General features: G+C 40.9%; 1 protein-coding gene across 2 annotated transcripts; it reads right to left on the bottom strand.

Moving 5' to 3' along the window:
* Positions 1–66: 66 nt before the first annotated feature.
* slc13a3 (solute carrier family 13 member 3) lies at positions 67–22,712 on the bottom strand. Of its 2 annotated transcripts, XM_061675024.1 has the most exons (13): positions 22,592–22,712; positions 22,229–22,494; positions 20,666–20,844; positions 19,149–19,215; positions 18,568–18,747; positions 18,353–18,478; positions 14,289–14,381; positions 14,092–14,196; positions 13,921–14,018; positions 10,685–10,797; positions 5,014–5,175; positions 2,905–3,042; positions 67–2,814 (listed from the first exon to the last, which is right to left on the bottom strand). In XM_061675024.1, exons 1-13 carry the CDS (start codon positions 22,697–22,699, stop codon positions 2,659–2,661), a joined length of 1,791 nt encoding a protein of 596 aa, XP_061531008.1. In that variant the 5' UTR covers positions 22,700–22,712; the 3' UTR covers positions 67–2,658. The 2 variants fall into 2 exon arrangements, with proteins under 2 accessions (XP_061531008.1, XP_061531018.1); XM_061675034.1 differs by lacking the exon at positions 10,685–10,797 and having other exon boundaries at positions 13,921–13,954.
* Positions 22,713–23,636: the final 924 nt, after the last annotated feature.

Here is a 23,636-nt window from a genome sequence, read left to right as displayed (position 1 = left end):
TGCTGGAGAACACAATATGACAACGATATTCTGAAGTTTAAGAACACAGCACCAATGGGGTGATCAATTCTAGTTTATTAAACAGTACAAAATAAACCTCTCTTCAAGAGGATCTTAAGAAACAAAAATCAACTTTAATGTAATGATAATGACATAATGGTATTTTAAATATACTATATTTAACAATTGTAGAATCAGAAAAAAATTGTAAGTCAGTGTATAAGTCAGAAGCCATTTGTTAAGAACGGTTGTGTGCCAACAATAATGACTAAAAAAACAAATAATTCAACATAATGTAGACACTTACAATGAAAAGCATCCACATTCATTGATTGAACCACAATTTCAGTTTTGATTAATGCAGTTGACACTTTTCATCCTTCTACTCCAGTTATCAGATGACTTCTGTGGCTCAAGGTTTTGCATTTAAAACCTTTTTGCAGCGACTCCGCTAACACTAAGTAACCACAGCAGCCTTGTACAAGTTAACCATTGCTGTCAGCCGTGTGACTCCAGACACTTTATAACATACCAGACATGGGGGTCCTCACGCTATCTCAACAAAGGACAGCAAGTTCAATTTGGTTTGGTAACAGCAGGCCTGACATGCAACAGAAAATATGTTGTTTATATCTTATATATTATGCATTTTCCCCATAAACAACAAGTTGGTTAAAATAGTCCAAGGATTAAGAATTACAGATGCTGACCCCTCTACCATGATGACCACTGCACATCAGTTATGGGAGAAACATGGCTGGTGGAGAAAGTTGAGTTTTACAGAGCTGGGAAAAAAAAAAAAAAACACCACTGCAAAATGATCAGTTTCTCCGATTTTGCTTTTTATAGGTATATGTTTTTTGTTTTATTCGATACACCACTGACAACATAACACCAAAATCTCGCAACAAGATATGGCATTCTGGTCTTGCAAACGAGACAAACGTCTACTGTACTTCGAATACACTGATTGAAAGGATTCTACTTCAGGGATCAGAAATCTCGAAACGGACCAAATGACAGTGTTTAGACGGGACATATACTAAAGTATTAAAGGCATTTATTGGTTGGAGCGTGCCACACGTGAGAAGATATCGTTCTAGCTTTAGGATCAGCACACAGGTCCCACCCTCAATGCTGCCCTCTAAGGCTCGCGAGAGCCACGGAAACAAAAGGCTAGCTTTTGCAAATTAGCCATACTTTGCACATTTTCATCTTGGAGGACTTCAGAAGTAAAAAAAAATAATAATAAAAAAAATAAAATAAAAAAAAGATTGCCATTTCCTGCACAGTGGCTACTACAGTGGACAGCTATTCTACATATCATTGCTGTTCTGCGGAAATTTTGCTTGTCCAAAGATGGTCAATTTCATATTGTTTGACAAATCAATACTTTTTGGTCTTTCCACATGTCGCCTGTTATTTTTACGCATTATTTACAATTTTAAAGTGTTGGAAATAGCTTCAGAACAAATCTATTTACTCTCTGATACACTTGAACTGTCTGAGAAGTGTTGTAAAACTCCGCCTCTTCCTTCACTCTGCGGGAGCTGTGTGGCATTATGTCGCCTTAACATTGAAAGTCTAGATTTTTTACAGATAATAATGAGTGAAAATACTGTAGGTAGGTTTGATACAGTACATTTGAGTGAGATTTCTTTGTTAAAAACAGATTGCTGTAATACTTCAGCCACAAAAGTAAGTGCGTAGCGATTCATTTCAGCTTATCGTTTTATTTATTGTTCCACTCACGGACCATTGAGAGTTTGCGAAAATTATGGAACCGCAATCATTTGTTTTTCATGCATTTTTTTTTTCATATACTGTACAATTAGTGACATGACTTTGGGGTAGTGTTGTGTTGCAATGGTGTGCAATGGTATATGATAGCGATTTAAGGTCTACAGTAACACCAACTTCAACGAAATGATGTTTGGTCACTCAAGCAAGATGGAAAGTTTTTAAATTCCTGAAAGTAGTCATTTTGGAAATGCGAGGGTTCCACCAGTAAGTGACGATATGCATGAGTCTTGATGTCAAAGTTGATTATCAGTTGGTGGCAATATTGGTGGCAATGAATGGGATGACACACTAGTACCATTCACTGTAGTGATTAACATGATATGACATCAGACTCATGCAAAAAGACAAAAACAGATTTCGAATAGCTGTCCACTGTAGTGCGAGTCAATGTTTTTGCAATGCATTGAACAGTTTAAGAATATGATAAAATAAGTGAACAGTAATTAAACAACACTGAAACTAGTATTGCCCTGCGATTGGCTGGCCTCCAGTTCAGGGTGTAACCTGCCTCTCGCCCGAAGATAGCTGGGATAGGCTCCAGCATGCCCGTGACCCTAATGAGGAGAAAGGGTACAGAAAATGGATGGATGAAACTAGTATTTCTCAGTGTTCACAATATCCTATTTCATTCATTGTTTTGTAAAAAAAACAAACTGTGCCTGTTAAAAGTTCTAATATATGTGTGACCATCCGTTGAAAAAGTTATTTTCCATGACTAAAGAGTCATGAAAATCCTGAAGGACAGATGTCATAATTGATGCACAAAATGGTAAAATGGTAGCAGCTGACCACTTAGAGGCTTTTCCTCCAACATATTTTTTTTGTCTCAGTTAAGTGTTGAATCCAGCTGTGTGATCAAAGAGTAGAGTTTGATGCGTGGACAGCAGACTGATTGAGAGGGCGAGCCCAGTCAGGGTACGTGTCCAGGTTAAACATGGCTAGGCCCCATGTGTTAATGGCTAGAGTGACTGAGAGCAGACCCAGGATGTTCATGACAAAGCCAGTTTTGACCTAAGAAGGCACACGACAGGCAATGAACAACGAGCTTCAGTTACGATGTAAAAAAACAAAAACAAACAAAAAGCAAAGCAAGAAACTCACCATGTCTTTGACCATGAGGTGACCGGATGCAAAGGCGATAGAGTTTGGTGGCGTCGACACGGGCAGCATAAAAGCGTACGAACTCCCAACTGTTGCAGGGATCATGAAGTACAAAGGATTCACGGACACATGAGACGCCTACAAAAACACATCAAAATAGGTCAAGGAAATAGCACTCCAGAATCTTGAACTTTATAAAGACATAGAGTGATAACATAATTAAATAGAATGTAATCATGCATAACGCATCAAGATTTAATGCGTCAATTCTATTCATTGTACTACTCTTTCAGGTGTGCCCGCCTTGGCCCCCAGGTGGCTGTATAATACATTCATACAGACACAAAGGAAGATGAGTCACCACTACACCCAGTGACTCCGAAAGCTGCAGTAATATTTGTCGTTTTTCACAGGGGATAAAGAATATATGCATGCAAGTATTGTGATATTGTCTGTCAACGTGTTTTGCTCGACCGTTTGTGTTCAAATAGGCATTGTTTGAAGGGTTATAACATTACAGGCTATTGATTATAATCATTAGCCCGCCAATGGCATTTTCCATTATGACTATAATTTCATGGAACAAATATTGAAATTTATGTTGTAAATGTAGTCAGTGATGATGGCTCACCACTTTAATCATGATTTCATTTTATTTTTTTCAAAAACGAAGTGTGAAGTCAAATTATGCTTGGCTTTACAGTAAAAACAAAACAAAAAAGTCATTTTTTACTATCAATAATAATAATACATTTTACCCTTTAAATACATAACTGATTCTAATGGCATATTTATTTATCATTTACAAGACTGAAAACCAAAGGGAGCTATTTTTTAACAAATGACAGAAATATGTACAATTATCCACTGACGATAAGAATGGAATGGACCAACACAATGCTAACCTAGTTTACACTTTCTGGGTGCTTGTATGTTTGCGATAATCAACTGGCGCTTTACATGCTCGAAACAATCCTTGGAAAGTACAAAGGAGACAGATAATGATTAGTGACAATAGAGGTTAATACTTAACAGACTACAAATATAATCATGTCTGTTGCAACGCAAACTAACACTAAAACCAAGTGTCTTTCCGCCACACCCTTAAACGTCAAGAGGAGTCAGCCAAAAAATCCAGTATTTGTTTTGTCTGTTCCATCTTGATAACAGTCTGACATAATTACTAAGCATTTTAGTATGAGTGTTTTGTCATATTTTGGATACACACACAACAAAAAACTCACACACATACGTGAGAAAAAACTCACTCAACCAAAAAACACACTCCAGAAAACCTCCCACACCCACCAAAACCCCTCTCACACTCACCAAAAAACTCACACTCACCCAAAAAACACTCACACTAACCCCCAAAATCTCTCACACTGAACAAAAAACTCTCAACTAACTCCAAAAATCTCTCACTTAAGAGAAAACTTAAATGCACGACAAATGCGCAAAAAACTCACACTCTTTAAAAAAAACTCATGCTCACCAAAAAACCTCTCACACTCACCTAAAAAATCTAATCAACAAAAAACTCCCACACTCACAAAAAACACACTCACCCAAAAAACATACTCATCCAAAAAAATCTCTCACATGCAAAAAAAACTTCATACATATACAAAAATGTCTCAAAAGCCCAGTTACTAAAACAAAAGAAAGCCACACACAGAAAAAAAGCAACAAAATAATAAAAAAATAATAATTGCAATATGTCCTTCCCTCAGCGTTTTTACTTTTGAGCTTCCTTTCTCTAACACAAATTTTTGACTCTCACATGAGAAATTGTCTCACTTAGACAAAAAAAAAAGGTTGCACAAAAAAAAACTACTTTTTTTTGTGTGAGAGTTTTTGTTTTAGTAGGAGGGTTTTGAATAAATAAGATAACTTTTTTGATATGTGAAAGAGATTCTTTGGGCGAGTGTAAGAGGTTTGTGTGTGTGTGTGAGTGAGAGAGAGAGAGAGAGAGAGAGAGAGAGATACTGGTAATGCCCATGGTAAGCGTATGCAACTTCTGCCTGCAGCTACTGTATTTGGTCAATCGTAATAGCACAAGCAAGGCCAAGTCAAACACAACGTAATTTGTATTGAAGCTGAACTTACCAGTTCAGCAATAACTGGTAAAAATATGATAATGGTGGCGGTGTTGCTGGCTAACTCTGTGAAACAGGCCACAAAGGCTGTGATCAACATCATGGCCACAGCAGGTGGGACCTTGGCCAAAGGCTGTAGGTGGCCTCCGATCCAGGAGGCGAGGCCAGAATCCTGCCCGAAGAGGATAAGAAGTGAAAGGTCAAATCATAACATAATAAAGCACTGCAGAGATTGAAACTAAACAATGTAGTAAAGAAGAGAGACAAACACTGAAAAGAAACTTGATGAGTGCCGTTACCAATCAATGTATAAGTACAGTGGGGGCCTTGTTGTTTAATTCATTCCATGACCACGCTCATCGGGCAGGGACCACGCCTGCTCATCGGGCAGGAGGCGGGGTACACCCTGAACTGGTTGCCAGCCAATCGCAGGGCACATAGAAACAAACAACCATTCACACACACAGTCATGCCTACGGGCAATTTAGAGTCTCCAATTCATGCATGTTTTTGGGATGTGGGAAGAAACCGGAGTGCCCGGAGAAAACCCACGCAGCCACGGGAAGAACATGCAAAATCCACACAGGCGAGGCCGGATTTGAACCCGGGTCCTCAGAACTGTGAGCCATATGTGCTAACCAGTCGTACACCGTTCCACCTGTATATATATATTTCACTTTTTGCAACTTCACTGCATCATGGCTTTTTTGTATTTATATCGCAGATTATTTGCTATATCGTGGTATTTTTCTGTGATTATTTTCCACACAGATTGTTACTGCAGAGAGCCAGTCTCACCTCTTCTGGAAAAGCCGCACAACACTGTTACTTTCTCAGGTTCCACCAAATGGTCTCAGCTCTGCCTTTGTCTTCCTAATCTTCCTCCCCACCACCAGCGTCATTTTACACACCACCATCCTATGCTGTTTAGCTACAATCCCCCCCCCCCCCCCCACCCCCACACCCCACACACAAACCACTACCTTACAGTCAGTAACCTCCTTCAGATTACATTGTCTGCACAAGATGAAATCCACCAGTGTGCTTCTGCCTCCGCTCTTGTCGGTCAACCTTTGTTCCTGCCTCTTCTGGAAGAAAGCGTTTGCTGCAGCCATTTCCATTCTTTTGGCAAATTCCACCACCACCTGTCCCTCCAAGTTCCTTTCCTGGATGCCAAACTTATCCATCACTTCTTCATCACCCTCGTTTCCTTCACCAACATGTCCATTACAATATTGACCACCAATCACAACTCTGTCTCTATCTGCCTGGGATGCTCTGAACTACTTCATCTAGCTTCTTGCAGAAGTTGTTTTTCACCTCAAGTTCACATCCAACCTGCGGGGCGTAACCACTTATTACATTAAACATAACAGTCTCAATTTCAAATTTCAGCCTCATCCCTGGATCTGACACTCTTTTCACCTCCAGGACATTCTTAACTCTTCCTTTAAAATAACCCCTGCTCAATTTCTCTTCCCATCTACACCTTGGTAAAATAATTTGAACCCTGCCCCTAAGTGTAACCTTACCCTTGTTGCTTTTCCACCTGGCCTCCAGGACACACAACAATATATATCTACCTTTCTCCTAATCATCATGTCAACCAAATCCCTAGCTTTTCCTGTGACCAACCGACAGTTTGCACTGGCTTGTGCCCCCTCGTAGGGCGGCCTTCACAAACATAGCTACTATGATCAAAAAAACAAAAAAAAAAGTTTGTTTTTAGAGATCCCTGTTTCAAGTGGGGGGCGGAAAGCATCTTGGTGGGCGGCACTGCCCCCTATAGCCCACCCATGGCCAACGGAGTGCTTGCCACTATCTAGTTCCTGATTTCTGTTCGCTCGTTGTCTGCTCGTTTTCCAATGTCCTGTGTTACGTATCTTGTTTAATGTCATGTTACCTGTTGTTATGTGGTATCTTGGTTTTAGGACTTGATTATATTTTTGATCGGACTACCCCCACACCTTTGTTTTGCCTTTTTGTACAACCACAATTCCAATGAAATTTGGACGTTGTGTTAAACATAAATAAAAACAGAATACAATGAGGTGGCACGGTGGGCGACTGGTTAGAGCGTCAGCCTCACAGTTCTGAGGACCCGGCTTCAATCCCCGGCCCCGCCTGCGTGGAGTTTGCATGTTCTCCCCGTGCCTGCGTGGGTTTTCACCGGGCACTCCGGTTTCCTCCCACATCCCAAAAACATGCATTAATTGGAGACTCTAAATTGCCCGTAGGCATGACTGTGTGTGTGAATGGTTGTTTGTTTCTATGTGCCCTGCGATTGGCTGGCAACCAGTTCAGGGTGTACCCTGCCTCCTGCCCGATGACAGCTGGGATAGTCTCCAGCACGCCCGCGACCCTAGTGAGGAGAAGTGGCTCAGAAAATGGATGGATGGAGAATACAATGATTTGAAAATCATAGTCAACCTCTATTTAATTGAATACACTACAAAGGCAAAATATTTAATGTTAAAACTGATCAACTTTATTGTTTTTAGCAAATAATCATTAACTTAGAATTTTATGGCTGCAACACGTTCCAAAATAGCTGGGACAGGTGGCAAAATAGACTGAGAAAGTTGAGGAATGCTCATCAAAGACCTGTTTGGAACATCCCACAGGTGAACAGGCTAATTGGGAACAGGTGGGTGCCATGATTGGGTATAAAAGGAACTTCCCTGAATTGCTCAGTCATTCATGAGCAAAGATGGGGCGAGGTTCACCTCTTTGTAAACAAGTGTGTGAGAAAATAGTCGAACAGTTTAAAGATAATGTTCCTCAATGTACAATTGCAAGGAATTTCTGGATTTCCTCATCTTCGGTCCATAATAGGATCAAAAGGTTCAGAGAATCTGGAGAAATCACCACATGTAAGCGGCAATTCCGAAAACCAACATTGAATGCCCGTGACCTTCGATCCCTCAGGCGGCACTGCATCAAAACCCAACATCAATGTGGAAAGGATATCACGTCATGGGCTCAGGAACACTTCAGAAAACCAATGTCAGTAAATATAGTTCGGCGCTACATCCGTAAGTGCAACTTGAAACTCTACTTGGCAAAGCAAAAGCCATTTATCAACAACACCCAGAAACGCCGCCGGCTTCTCTGGGTCTGAGCTCAGTCTGAATGACTACAGGCCTGTCGCTTTGACATCTGTGGTCATGAAGTCCTTTGAACGTCTCGTGCTGGACCACCTCAAGAGTGTCACAGGTCCCCTGCTGGACCCCCTGCAGTTTGCCTACCAAGCGAACAGGTCTGCGGATGATGCAGTCAACATGGGACTGCACTTCATCCTAGAACACCTCGACAGTGCAGGGACCTACGCGAGGATCCTGTTCGTGGACTTCAGCTCAGCGTTCAACACCATCATCCCTGAACTCCTTTCAACCAAGCTTCTCCAGCTCAGCGTCTCACCTGCCATCTGCCAGTGGATTAACAGCTTTCTGACGGGCAGGACACAGCAGGTCAGGCTGGGGGAGGCCACCTCATCCACACGCAGCATCAGCACTGGGGCGCCCCAAGGTTGTGTCCTCTCTCCGCTGCTCTTCTCTCTCTACACGAACGACTGCACCTCAGCGAACCCGACTGTCGAGCTCCTGAAGTTTGCAGATGACACCACTGTCATCGGCCTCATCAAGGACGGTGACGAGTCTGCATATCGACAGGAAGCGGAGCGGCTGGAGCTGTGGTGCGGGCGACACAACCTGGAGCTGAACACGCTCAAGACGGTAGAGATGATCGTGGACTTCAGGAGGCATCCTTCGCCACAGCTGCCCCTCACGTTGTCCAGCTGCCTTGTGTCAACCGTCGAGACCTTCAAGTTCATGGGAATTACAATCTCTCAGGACCTGAAGTGGGCGAACAACATCAACTCCGTCCTCAAAAAGGCCCAGCAGAGGATGTACTTCCTGCGGCTTCTGAGAAAGCACGGCCTGCCACCGGAGCTGCTGAGACAGTTCTACACAGCGGTCATCGAATCGGTCCTGTGTTCTTCCATCACAGTCTGGTTTGGTGCTGCTACAAAAAAGGACAAACTCCGACTGCAACGGACAATCAAAACTGCTGAAAGGATTGTCGGTACCCCCCTACCCACCATTGAGGACTTGCACGCTGCCAGAACTAAGACAAGGGCGTGCAAAATCTTCTCGGACCGTCTGCACCCCGGTCACCAGCTCTTCCAGCTCCTTCCCTCAGGTAGGCGCTACCGATCAACGCAAACTAGAACTAGTAGACATTCCAACAGCTTCTTCCCTCTTGCGATCAACTTCTTAAACACCTAACCTATAATTCCATTACAACAAGCTGGCAATTTTTTGACTTGAGTTCGTTGTCACATTTCTGTGGGGCCAATTATGTATTACTTGTGCACTCACTGTAGTTGTCTCGCCATGCTGCACTATTTGCATATACTGGCCACTCATGCCAGAGTAGCATCTGCTACATTTGCACACTGATTGAGGAGTATCTGTAACATTTGCACAACCGACATTGTCCCAGATGATCGCACTACTCGTCACTTTAAACCGCATACACTCCTTGAAGTCTCAGCGCCCTTTGCACAATGGTCATTGCACCGGACTATTGCAATATTAGTCGTTCGAACTGCTCTAAGTGCTAGAGGACTCTGCATCTTTTTGAACAATTGTTTTTTGTCAATGTCTTTATGTCCCCAAAGTGTTCTGTAAATTGACTGTTTGTTGTACTAGAGCGGCTCCAACTACCGGAGACAAATTCCTTGTGTGTTTTGGACATACTTGGCAAATAAAGATGATTCTGATTCTGATTCTGATTCTGATTCTGATCTAAGTTGGAGGGATGCAAAGTGGAAAAGTGTTCTGTGGTCCGACAAGTCCACATTTCAAATTGTTTTTGGAAATTGTGGACGTCGTGTCCTGTGGGCCAAAGAGGAAAAGAACCATCCGGGCTTTTATGGACACAAAGTTTAAAATCCAGCATCTGTGGTGGTATGGGGCTGTGTTAGTGCCAATTGCATGTGTAACTTACACATCTGTGAAGGCACCATTAATGCTGAACGGTACATACAGGTTTTGGAGAAACATATGCTGCCATCCAAGCAACGTCTTTTTCATGGACGCCCCTGCTCATTTCAGCAAGAAAATGCCAAACCACATTCTGCACGTGTTACAACAACGTAGCTTCGTAGTAAAAGAGTGCGGGTACTAGACTGGCCTGCCTGCAGTCCAGACCTGTCTCCCATTGAAAATGTGTGGCGCATTATGAAGCGTAAAATACGACAACAGAGACCCCGGACTGTTGAACAGCTGAAGCTGTACATCAAGCAAGAATGGGAAAGAATTTCTCCTACAAAGCTTCAACAATTAGTGTCCTCAGTTCCCAAACATTTATTGAATGTTGTTAAAAGAAAATGTAACACAGTGATAAACATGACCCTGTCCCAGCTTTTGGGGAACGTGTTGCAGCCATAAAATTCAAAGTTCATAATTATTTGCTAAAAACAATAAAGTTTATCAGTTTGAACATTAAATATCTTGTCTTTGTAGTGTATTCAATTAAATATAGGTTGAACGTAATTTGCAAATCATTGTATTCTGTTTTTATTTATGTTTAACACAATGTCGCAATTTCATGGGAACTGGGGTTGTACTTAAGGTACACCTGTATGATTAAATGTAAATTCGGGAACACATTTTTACCTCGCATGCTTGAGCCATGGCAAAGCCGCCTCCGAGCAACAAAATGATATTCCAAGGAACCGCCTCCTGGGCTTTCTTCCATGATAGGAGAGGCACATACGGAGAATTTGAAGCTGAGGGAACATTCAAGAACTGTGTTTTAAATGAAGAATGTGCTGTTTGCTTTCTTTCACTTGTATCCAGCGGTTTGTTTGTCCAGCTGAGCATAATAAACAATCAAGCTCATGCACGTGTTTTTAACAGAAGGCAAGGCATGTGTATGTAAATGTGTTCCACCACAAAGAGCTTTGAGAGATTATCCCAATGAAACAGAGCAAGTACAGTCTCACTTCCAGACAGCCAATGCACTCAGTCCCTAATCTAAATTATTAACATTCCTTAGTTTACTTGTGATATTTTGCAACAGGTTTATACAGGAGCTCATGACGGAGCAACCTCTGAGCTCCAAGACGATCCATTTCGTGTCAGTGGTTCGCCTCCGGTTTGTTTGATTTAAAAGCCAGGAAATAATAAAATAATCTGTCCAATGGCCAGACTGTTGCCATGACAAAACTGTCATGAAGTGTACATGTAATATTTGAACATTCTCAATTGTCATACAAGTGTAAAGAGAGTAGTCACCCAAAGCAATGTGAAAGAAGAGGATCATCACGAAAGGCACTTGTACGTTTTAATATTCTAAAGTCCCTGTAAAGTGAATATAAACATGTCTTCCCTGCCACAGGTGAACGATTACAAAAACATCGACAAGTAAATAAAATAAGGGTTGAAAATGGGAAAAGAAACCAAGCCTCTCTTCAATGTTGAGGGCCGTGTCTGCTGAATGCACTCAATTGTCAATCAAATACCTCTACTACGACCTGGGAAAATATATGCTTCTTCATCAAGTATTTGTTTTTATGCCTACACATAACTAAATGTTTGAGCCGTGAAAATATATCCGCTTAAAGCCTCAGGTGATTGGAATATGTCCCACCAAGTCTTCGCGGGGGCTATTGACGCAGTGACAACGAGGCCACACCAGCCCGAAGCCCTGGTCCACACACTGGCTGTATTGTAGGACATTTAAATAAAAAATACCCCCCACTGGCACTTTCACTTTTTTCTGCGCGCACACATGGCCAACAATGAGGCGCTCTCAAGCAGACACGCCAGCATAAAACCCCCTCACATTGGACTTCTTTTTTCTCCCTCGCTCTTCCGCCTTCTCTCCGTGACATTAGCTCACTCACGGCAGACAATGAGGCGCTCTAAACTGACCATGCCAGAACAGTATTTAAAGATGCATTTTTTGGAGTGTAGGCATAGCTAGCTAACTGCACATCGCAATTGCGCCGGATAACCGCTAATTTTAACAAAGCCGCTCAAGTTCTTGTATAGAGGAGGAGGGGTGACCTATACCTTGGCATTGTTTTAGCCACGTCCCCCAAAAAATCAGGGGCACTGAAATTCTGGAAACAGTTTACCGCTATATTGCCACAATTCAGAACTACATAGTTCTGAATCTTTGCACATTTGCAGCAATTATCTTCAAATGTACAATGTATTTACAAACAAATTTCGGAATTCACTTTACAGGGTCCTTAAATTCCATATATGTATAAAAGGCATCTAAGAGTGAAATTTCGAAACAATAAATTGAGTGTTCCCCATTAACTTAGAAGATGGTGATTACTGTTGGCATCAGGGAAGTGAGTGTTTTCACATTTATACTGAACCAAACTAACTGTATTTCTTGATTTATTATTGTAGTATTGTCTAATTATTGTCCATTTAGTCTGATTGTACTGAGCAGCCAGGACAGACGTGCAGCTCTTGCGTAGCACATTTGACTTTTCATGAAGTACAGATACATTTTTATTGTACTTAAGTCAATTTCTGCGGCACGGTGGACGACTGGTTAGAACGTCAACCTCACAGTTCTGAGGACCCGGGTTCAATCCCCGGCCCCGCCTGTGTGGAGTTTGCATGTTCTCCCCGTGCCTGCGTGGGTTTTCTCCGGGCACTCCGGTTTCCTCCCACATCCCAAAAACATGCATTAATTGGAGACTCTAAGTTGCCCGTAGGCATGACTGTGAGTGCGAATGGTTGTTTGTTTCTATGTGCCCTGCGATTGGCTGGCAACCAGTTGAGGGTGTACCCCGCCTCCTGCCCGATGACAGCTGGGATAGGCTCCAGTACGCCCGCGACCCTAGTGAGGAGAAGCGGCTCAGAAAATGGATGGGATGGATGGAAGTCAATTTTTCAGGTATCTGTAGTTTACTTGAGTACTTTTTTTTCCTAACAACTCTTTTCTTTTATTCCCTACATTTAACAACATATACTGCATCTGCACTTACAACTCCTTAATTTGTCAAAATGGGCTCGTTATTTTTTTTTTTTCACACTCCGCGGATGACGACACAGCGTAAAAAAGACATAACTCAGGTGTATTTTTCAGTTGTTATCATTAGCTAATTTAGCATTTTTGTTCCTCAATTCACATTAGCATGCTACACACTGTTTCGATAGCATAAAAGTCAAGCTAATGCTCGCTAGCAATTTAATTTTATACTTAAGCATATCTCAAATTCTGTACTTTTTATTTATTTTTACTTTTACTTTTAATAAGTACAGCAATTTAATTGCTTCTTCTTTTTTAACCACAGTCTATTTTTATATCCATATCCACACTTCTACTTCAGTACAGAGTGTGAGTACTTTTGCTACCTCTGTGTTTGTGTGGCTCACAGTCATTGTGTTGGACACAACAGTGGAAAACTGTTTTCTTACACTTGCAAGAGTCTTAATGTCAACATTGTGCATCAGTCAAAATATGATAAACGGAGACATCAACAACTAAGGAGTAAAATAATTGCCCACAATTCCAAATATTGTTTTTTCTGAATAACCATACGTCATTGTTTTGAGGTTATATTTTTGTTCTTACAAAGGCTGACAATTGGGTGGCAGTGTATGTGATGACTCAGAAGCATCCACTTTAGTGACAGATATGTTAAAATATGTAACACAGTTGCTAAACAACATTAAATCACTATCATATTTTCTTAATTGTTTTGTCAGTTGTGAGTACCTAATGCATGTCAATGCATTGTTTAAAAAATGTTTTTTCCATGCCTAAAGAGCAATAAAAGCAATCACGGTGGATTTAGCCATCTTGCATGCATGAAATGGTTAAATTGCAAAAGCCTCAATACTGTTTTCCAAGATGACCATATGGTGATGTGCGCACTGACCTTTAGGGTCCGCCCACCAGCTAAGAGAAGGTTTCTGTGAGGGGAAGAAAAATAATATGGACACAATGATCACACCGGTGACTGTGTCTGACACATAACTGCGGAGGAGGAAACAGAAAGTCATTAGTACTAAAACGATGGCATGACAAATGTCAAGTGTAGCTGTCTTACCCCTTCTTAAAAAACACAGACCAGCCTGTGACAAATTTCGGATCCCTTGTGAACAAGAGAACGGCATACAATACAAAGAAGAAAGAGATGGCTCCCTGTGCAAAACTGCAATGAAGCAAAATTCGTTAAACCTGTTACCTTCCAAATACAAAATTCCCACTATACCACTATACTTGTAGACATACATGGGTCCTCACTTTAAGGGCCCAAGTTTTCTGTAATCCTCTTCAATGAGAGCCTGAGCTTTGGCCTCTTCCTCTGTTCTTTGGTCACATTTCTTGAAGCACAAGCTGCAGAACGCAAAAGCAATGAAAGTTAATGAAATACTAGGCACGATCATTCATAAGCATTCAAACAAGCAGGAACGTGACTGTGGATTGACTGAGGGAGTAAAACAGTGACATTCCTGTTGACGTCATGGAAAAGGCTCCATTTTGTGCCCAATAAACAAATGCAAGCTGGTTACAGGGAGGTTACATAACTCCCTACTTGTATTAACTATAGAGCTTTTCAAAATGTTTGGAAAGTGAGTGATTACTGTAGGCTTGAACTGAAAACGATGACCAAAACGATTTGGGTTGGGGTTGCACTGCTGGATACAGCGGCTGAAATAAGTATTTAGCACGTCACCATTTTTTCTCACTAAATATATTTCCAAAGGTGCTATTCACATGAAATTTTTCACTAGATGTATGAAGTAATCCATACATGCAAAGCAATTAGAACAAATAAGTTCAGAAATTAAGTTGTGTGTAATAATGTAAAATGGCACAGGGAAAAAGTATTGAACACTTGAAGCAAGTGAGGTGCAAAGAGCCATGGAAAGCAAAGGCAAAACTTAAAATCTATCAATAATCAAACAGCAATCCAGCCCCTTGAATATCAGCTGGTTCAGTCCTAATTGATGGCCTACAAAAAGGTCTCATTGCCAAGGTGTCAGTCAAGACACATCTCATGATGGGTAAGAGCAGAGAGCTGTTTCAAGACTATCACAAAGTAATTGTTGCAAAACATAACGATGGCATTGGTTACCGGCGCATGTCTAAGCTTCTGAACGTTCCAATGAGCACGGTTGGGGCCATAATGCGTTAAGTGGAAAGCCAATCATACCACCTTAAATTTGCCTCGATCGGGTACTTCTCGCAATATTTCTGACAGAGAAGTGCAAAGAATAAGCGGAAGAGTTGTCTAAGAGCAAAAAGACCTGGAATTAGCAGGTACCGTTGTGAGTAAAAACAGTGAGTAATGCACTCCGCCGCCATGGTCTGTATGCACGCTCACCACTCAAGGCCCCAATGCTGAAAAAAGCATGCCAAAGCTCGTTTAAAGTTTGCTGAACAACATTTGGACAAGGCAGTTAAATAGTGGGAGAATATAGTCTGGTCTGATGAAAGCAAATTTTAACCCTTTGGATGCCGCAATGCACACCACGTTTGGAGGAGAAATGGCACTGCACATCACCTAAAAACACCATACTAAGAGTATGTTCAGAGGTGGGAACATGATGGTGTGGGGCTGCTTTTCAACAAATTGTACTGGTAAACTTATTATTGAAGGAAGGATGAATGGACAAATGTACAGAGACATTCTTGACAAAAATCTGCTGCCATCTACGAGGATGATGAAAATGAAACGAGGGTGGACATGTCAGCAGGATAGTGATCCAAAACATACTGTCAAGGAAACTCTCAATTGGTTTCAAATAAAAAAAATAAAGCTTCAAGAATGGACCAGGCAATCACCTGAGTTGAATCCAATAGATAATCTATGGAAAGAACTGAAACTCCAGGTCCATAAAAGACGCCCACGGAGCCTTCAAGAGTAAAGACTGTTTGCATGCAACTAGTTTCTCCATACAGGAGGCATCTTGAACCTGTCCATACAAACAAAGGCCTTTGTACAAAGTATTAAATAAATAGCAGTTGGCGTGTTCAATCACTTTTCCCTGTCATTTCACATTATTACATATAACTTAATTTCTGATCTTTTTAGTTCTACTTTGTATGTATGGATTACTTGGGTTGTTCCCAACATCTGGTGAAATTTTCATTAAATTATTAATTTAGCACCTTTGGAAATATATTGAGTGAGAAAAATGGTGATGTGTTAAATACTAATTTCAGCAGCTTTATATCTCGAAAGGGTTTGGTAATTTTTAATTTCCTTAAAAAAAACAAAACAAAAAAACATTAATTAATTAATTAATGTAGCGGAACATGGGGGTGAGGAGGATAAATCAAGTGGATGTTGAAAATGAGTGGTTTTCAAACTTTCAAACAAACATAAAAAACTCTCCAAGTAGCACCATAATGAACAATATTAAAATACAGTAATGTGGTAGGCCTAAGTGTTCATTTAAACATGAAATAATTATTGCTAAAAAGTATATGTATTATTGTAAGCCACTTTAACATGCACTGATTCAATGTTAAGATAAAACATAACATATGCTTAGATTAATTAATTATTAATAACAGTTAAAGTTTAAATGCAAATATAAGTTAAATACAACTGAACTCTTTCTAAACATGTACCGTACATAAAAGCAAAATATGTACTGTACTGAATGTAATGTTTGCAAGCGTCATGTTAACATGTGCGGCACAGTGGCTGACTGGTTAGAGCATCAACCTCACAGTTCTGAGGACCCGGGTTCAATCCCCAGCCCCGCCTGTGTGGAGTTTGCATGTTCTCCCCGTGCCTGCGTGAGTTTTCTCTGGGCACTCAGGTTTCCTCTCACATCCCAAAAAGATGCATTAATTGGAGACTCTAAATTGCCCGTAGGCATGACTGTGAGTGCGAATGGTTGCTTGTTTCTATGTGCCCTGCGATTGGCTGGCAACCAGTTCAGGGTGAACCCCGCCTCCTGCCCGATGACAGCTGGGTTGGCTCCAGCACGCTCAGAAAATGGATGGATGTTAATGTTTGTTTGGTAATGTAAATTTTATTTTTATTTAATTCGGTGATTCTTTTGCATACCACCAGGGGGAGCCCACATACCACAGTTGGTGCTATCACACTTTAAGACTCACTGTTGTAAATAGTTGCACAGAAAAGATTAAGAAATTAGTAGCCACTTCTGAAGAGACAAAGGGAAGAAGCAAAGCTCCATCATCGGGTTGTGTTGTGGTAAAGAAGGAGCTAAGCCGAAGGGCGAAGCTCTCAATTTACCGGTCGATCTTCGTTCCTACCCTCACCTATCTATGGTCATGAGCTGTGGGTCGTGACCGAAAGAACGAGATCCCGGATACAAGCGGGGGAAACGAGTTTCCTCCGCAGGGTGTCCGGGCTCTCCCTTAGAGATAGGGTGAGAAGCTCAGTCATCCGTGAGGATCTCAGAGTAGAGCCGCTGCTCCTCCGCATTGAGGAGCCAGATGAGGTGGCTGGGGCATCTGATTCGGATGCCTCCCGGGCGCTTCCCTGGTGAGGTGTTCCGGGCACATCCCACCGGGAGGAGACCCCGGGGACGACCCAGGACACGCTGGAGAGACTACGTCCTTCGGCTGGCCTGGGAATGCCTCTGGATCCCCCCGGAAGAGCTGGATGAAGTGGCTGGGGAGAGGGAAGTCTGGGCGTCCCTGCTAAAGCTACTGCCCCCGCGACCCGACCCGGATAAGCGGTAGAAAATGGATGGATGGATGGATGGATGGATGGTTGGTTGGTTTGGCTTTAACTAATTAAGCGAAGTATAATAGCAAGCCTTCTAGTCGCACACTATCCATTTCCACTTCAAAAGAGTACATCTGAGCCATTAATGTGTGCAACAGAAAATTATATTAATTAGCCAGTCCCCATAAAGGTCTATTTTTAAATGAATTGACCTAAATTACCTCTTAAAGGAAGCAATGTATCTTAAGTAAGAGCTTCTTTTCGACTGACACTTCACATATTTAAAGTCACGCAGTAGAGAAGAAGGCTAAAATCTTCATTCAGTCCATTTCCCCTGTTTTTCATCAACTCTGCCTTTGGTCAAATGAGGTGTACATGTTTATTTAGTAGTCCTGCAGAGGGATCACTTGAGACTTTGCAGCCCGAAAGTACATGTGATGTCAGCTCCATTCTGTCAGGAATTGCAATACAAATTCCCAAGAGGAAAAGGTGATATGGTTTTTCTGGAGCAGCAGATTGATACATAATTACTGATGAGATACAGTGACTGTGTTTGCAGGGTGTCAATGGACATCAATGGAAATAGATTATGAATGACAATAATTCGATGTAATGTCCATTGTGATGCTCTACAAAAGGCAAACTCATTTACCGTGTGTTCAACCCTCCGTGGAGGAACGCGATCCAAATCCATCCCAAAAGAAGGAAGATGAGCATGAGCGGGAACGCAAATGCAAACCAAGAGCCAAAATTGATAACATCACACTCCGGGAAATTGCTGGAGAAAAAAAATTGACAATTAGGAAAAAAAAAAGAAAAAAGACAACAACCTGTCTCTTATTTAAATCAAGTCAAAAGCTGCGTTACTTTTTGAGCTGTCCAATGAGGATAAGGTTTGGTGCAGTTCCGGTCAGTGTGGCGGTTCCTCCAATGCTGGCCGCATAAGGAATACAGACAAGGAACCCTTTCCACACTCTCATCTGATCCTCCGACTCGGATCGGATCTCCTTGGCTGTCCTCAGGTCAGTCTGTTCTGCTGCGCCCATCCTTTTACGACACTTATCATCACGTCATATGACACGGTGCATTTTTACTATTGTATGAGGTTGGATGAACCGGTAAAGATAATCAAAGTTTGGACAAAAAATTGGGTGCTCAAACAGTACTCACAATATCAAGTACACAGGACATTGAAATTGGCAAATTAATTAAACAAAATAATTAAATTGTTGCAGGTTTTAGAAATTACAATTTCTCACAATAATAAAAAAAATATTTATGTATTTATTTATTTATTTGGGGGGGCTAAACAGCCCAAAATGTCACACTGAGTAAGGCAATTTGTGAGTAAATTGAGACAAGATCATCATTATCTCAGTATATACAGTATACATATTCCGACATTTGGCTCAATAAAGGTGATGGAACCAGTGTTGTGTTCTTCTTACCCCTCAAGTGATAATATTTGTTTCTCTGAGGCCACCGAAGGCAGTGAATGCATCTGAGTAGGCTGACCTGAAATAAAGCAGAGATTGTGGCACGTACATAAACAAGAATGGGTACTGAATAAATGATGTGGCTTTTACATATGTAGGATTTCTCTTGAATCCAGCAATATTAATCATTTACTACTATTGACTACTATCTTGTGTACATTTCCATGCGGTGTGCCAATTTACAATACTGTTTACAATTTTAAATGCTCACTGGAACAAGCTGTAAAGCATGCCACAATTACTGTAATCAGTAACTCACGGACTCGTACCACAGTTATGAATGTAATAATATGGAAGAACATGATGTGCCTCAAGAAACCTGATGAAAGAACGGTAAACATTCTGACTCCTCTACTATGTTTTGCTTCTGAAAGAGTAAATCAAAACTATAGAGCAGGGGTGTCAAAAATCATCAATCAAAAATAAAGCCTATCTTGATGTCAAAGGGGGAGGACCACGGAAATCTTACCATACCTGATATCATCATGAACAATAAATGTTTCCCTTTGTTTGAATGCGACACTGTGGACGACTGGTTAGCACATCTGCCTCACAGTTCTGAGGACTGGGGTTCAAATCCTGGCCTCGCCTGTGTAAAGTTTGCATGCTCTCCCCGTGCCTGAGTGGGTTTTCTCCACATCCCCCAAAACACACGCATGATAGGTTGATTGAAGACTCTAAATTGCCTGCAGGTGTGAATGTGATTGCAAGTGGCTGTTTGTTTATATGTGCCCTGTGATTGGCTAGTGACCAGTTCACGGTGTTCCCCGTCTATCGCCTGACGATAGCTGGGATAGACACCGGCACGGGCGCGACTAGTGAGGACAAGCGGTACGGAAAATGTATGGATGAATGCAAAACAAATCAAATACATTAGGAAAATCTTTAATATTTAATAGGATGTTTTTGGAGTCATTTTACAAAACCACCTCTGATATATTGAGAATATTTTGCTTCAGTTTGTCATTGGCAATGTAAGCATACTAACTAATCACAGTGATCGTATTTAAGGCACAAAACTTTGAGTCACAGGTATATGGAACTAAAAATATATTAGTGCACTTTAAAATTTAATCAGTTTAAAAAGACCTTGGGATTATTACCATTCCATGTTTTACAGAAGCATAATAATTCATAAAATTAACCTCAGCCCCCACCATCGCAATATATTTTGTATTTTTTCACTTTCAAATTCATCCTGTGGGCCGGATTGTACCCCCTAGTGGGCCAGTTTTGGCCCGCAGACCGTATGTTTGGCATATTGTGATAGAGTATCATCCCTAAAACACAAGGACATGACTTGTCTTCTTCTTCTTCTCTTCCTTTCAGGTTGTCCCGTTAGGAGTCACCACATTTGTTATCATTAAGATTAGTATTAACCTCGAAAATATGCAGGCCAATGACCCCAGGGCCTCTTAATTGTCATAGTGCGAGCCACACGTTTATCATACCGTCATCATTCAACGTACCATTGATGACTTCACTGTCACCATCCTCAGTTGACTTGCATTTTTGTTTGAGGCTCTCCAGATCACCAAAGAGACTCTCCAGGATGGCGTTGGCGATGGGGAGCATCATGGCTGTCGTGGCCGTGTTGCTGAGCCACATGGACAGGAAGGACGAGGTCGTCATCATGCCCAATATGAGCCTAAATAAATGTGCAAAAGAGAAGAGTATTCTACCAACAAAGCCCATAAGATCACATCAACTTAGTGTACAGCAGTGAAAAGCTGCAGGAAATTGTCCAATTTCACTTAATTGGGTCGAGAATTATGATGTAATTACGACAAATAATATAGCTTTGTTCGTTTAGCTATGCTAGCAACATGTGGTGACAGGAAGAAAAATAAAATACTCTTCCACTAGTTGGCAAAAAGTAAAAATAAACTACATATCCACAATAATAGCTTTGCATTCAACTAAACAGATATAACGCTGAGTAAGTATTTTTTTGAGTAAACTGGAAGAACATCTTTATTTCAATGTCTTCAGCTCTGGAGAAAATGCTCTAAATCAATGGGTCTTGAACGTCTTATCTCTCGAAGTATCACCATTATGACCAACATTAAAGTAGATCAGTATTGTAGAGAGAGGTTTTATTCCTACAAAAGTATCCATGTATTAATTTTGTAAGCCACTGTTACATTATGTACAATTCTAACATTAACGCTGCTCCTAAATACTGTTTGGGAAAATAAGAAAAATATTTAGAGATTCAATTAAAATGTATTGCACATAAAAGTTGAATAGAGTTGAACTTGAATAAAAAAAAAAAAATTTTTTTTAATGGATCTTAAAGATGAAATACAAATTCTTATTATAATCAAGTGTTATTGTCCTTAAAAGTTAAATACAACCGAACTTAAAGAATGTATGGTACTTGCAAAGTAAAAAATGTACTGTACTGGAGAAAAAAAAATATTTTAAACAGGCCGTATGCTTGATATTTGATGGAATTTCATGTTCAAAATGTGGAAAAAAATGTATTTGTATTAAATTCAGTGATTGTTTTGGGTACCACTAGAGAGATTATGCGTACCATGAGTGGTACACATACCACACGTTGCGAAACACAGCTCTAAATTACATAATTTTGGATTGACAAATGATAGACAGCTCATAGGTCACGCCTTCTGTCTCTGATTGGTTGTTTTTCCTCTGACGTCTGACGACGTTTTCTTTTATATGAAATTAGAGGCAAGAGGATAGGGCCAGAGACGGCTGATTTGTTTTTCCAGATCATGTTTGTCATGTACTACTGTCAAGTCATAACGACTGTTTCAACAAATATTATTTAAAAATATATTTATATTAAAAATATTTTTGTTTGCGGCTTTATTTAGAAGATTTCAAACTTTGATTGTTATGACTGTCACGGTACATTGCTCGCATAGATAGATAAATAATAAAATAGAGATAATAATTTCCGGACAAATGAAATGAAATTGAATAATTTGCCTTAGCACCCTGGTTGGGAATCACTGGGTTAATAATGCAACTGCTATAATGTACTGTTTCTTGGCTTTTCTCACCGGGCTGGTTTTACTCCGGCGATGGTGAGGACCTTCAATGCTATTCTGCGATGGAGGCCCCACTCCTCAATGGACGACGCCAGCACCAGGCCGCTTAAGAAGAGAAAGTTGGTTTCCAGAAAGTACTGAGGACAGAGTTTTTTGGATGGAATGATCCCCAGCGTTGGAAAAAGGCAGATGGGTAGCATTGCGGTGACGGCCAGAGGGAGGGCCTCTGTGCACCAAAACGTGGCCATGAGCACCACCACGTAAAGACATCTTCCTTCCTAATCACAACAAGATAACACAACTAAACTGGGGTTGTCTTTGAAAAGAGCAAAGATTAATCGTTTTTGTAGCAAATTGCACTATTCAGTCACTCACCTTTTCTGGCAAGGTCACGAGTAAAGGCGAAAAAAGCAGTGGCGTGATCAGGAGCACCAACACTTTGTGAACACACCACAACTTCTTGGACACAACAGACAATTTCATGTCCACACGTTGAAGTTTGATCCCGAGTGGCAGAGAGGAAGCGAGGAGGAGGTACTTTAAAGCCTCCGCAACTGCTCAGAGAAGATTAACCATACAGCTCGGCTACAGGTTAACTCCTCGTACGGAGGTGTCAAATAGTTAAACAGGACACGCCGGATTCCCAAAGTAGACCTCTCCCATTTCCATTCAGGAGGAGCGAGCGGTGCATGTGTAAGCTTTACAAGCAGAAAGATTCACACACAGAGAGCAGCTGTGGCCTAAAATTCTCCAAAATTATTAACTCACTCCAGGTTGCAACTTTAAAACTATTTAGATTGACTGTTATTGAAATAATTTGAAAATAACAAAATGTTTGTAATGTGTTTTTTTAATCAAGAAAATAGCACTGTAATTTTGTGTAATATAAAAAGATACTGTATAGTAATAACATGAATTATACAGTTTGTGCATCATCAGAATCAGAATCAGAATCATCTTTATTTGCCAAGTATGTCCAAAACACACAAGGAATTTGTCTCCGGTAGTTGGAGCCGCTCTAGTACAACAGACAGTCAATTTACAGAACACTTGGAGACATAAAGACATTGACAAAAAACAATTGGTGGGCAGCCATTTTCATGTCTTTCCAGAGATTGGCAGACTAGATGACACTGGATGCATTTTAACTGGGTGTACAGGAGGTACTCTAATCTGTGCTTCTTTCTTTCATTCTCTCTCTTTCTTTCTATGTGTCTGTTTGTTTGTTTGTTTGTTTGTTTGTTTGACTATGACTGTCCCAGATGCAAGAAAATGGCTTGTCGTGAAATAGGAACAGTCACAAATCTGGAAGTCCACTTGAGAAGTTTGCAATTAAGCAACAGCGGAAGGAAAACATGCAAATGGAGACGAGATGTTTTTTGTAAATTAAACACATATTTTTATCAAGGCCCTACTACCG

The sequence above is a fragment of the Phycodurus eques genome, chromosome 1 (assembly GCF_024500275.1).
Source record: "Phycodurus eques isolate BA_2022a chromosome 1, UOR_Pequ_1.1, whole genome shotgun sequence".
Lineage (NCBI taxonomy): Eukaryota > Metazoa > Chordata > Actinopteri > Syngnathiformes > Syngnathidae > Phycodurus > Phycodurus eques.
The sequence above is the reverse complement of the archived record's forward strand: the minus strand, read 5'-3'. Positions and strand labels throughout refer to the sequence as shown.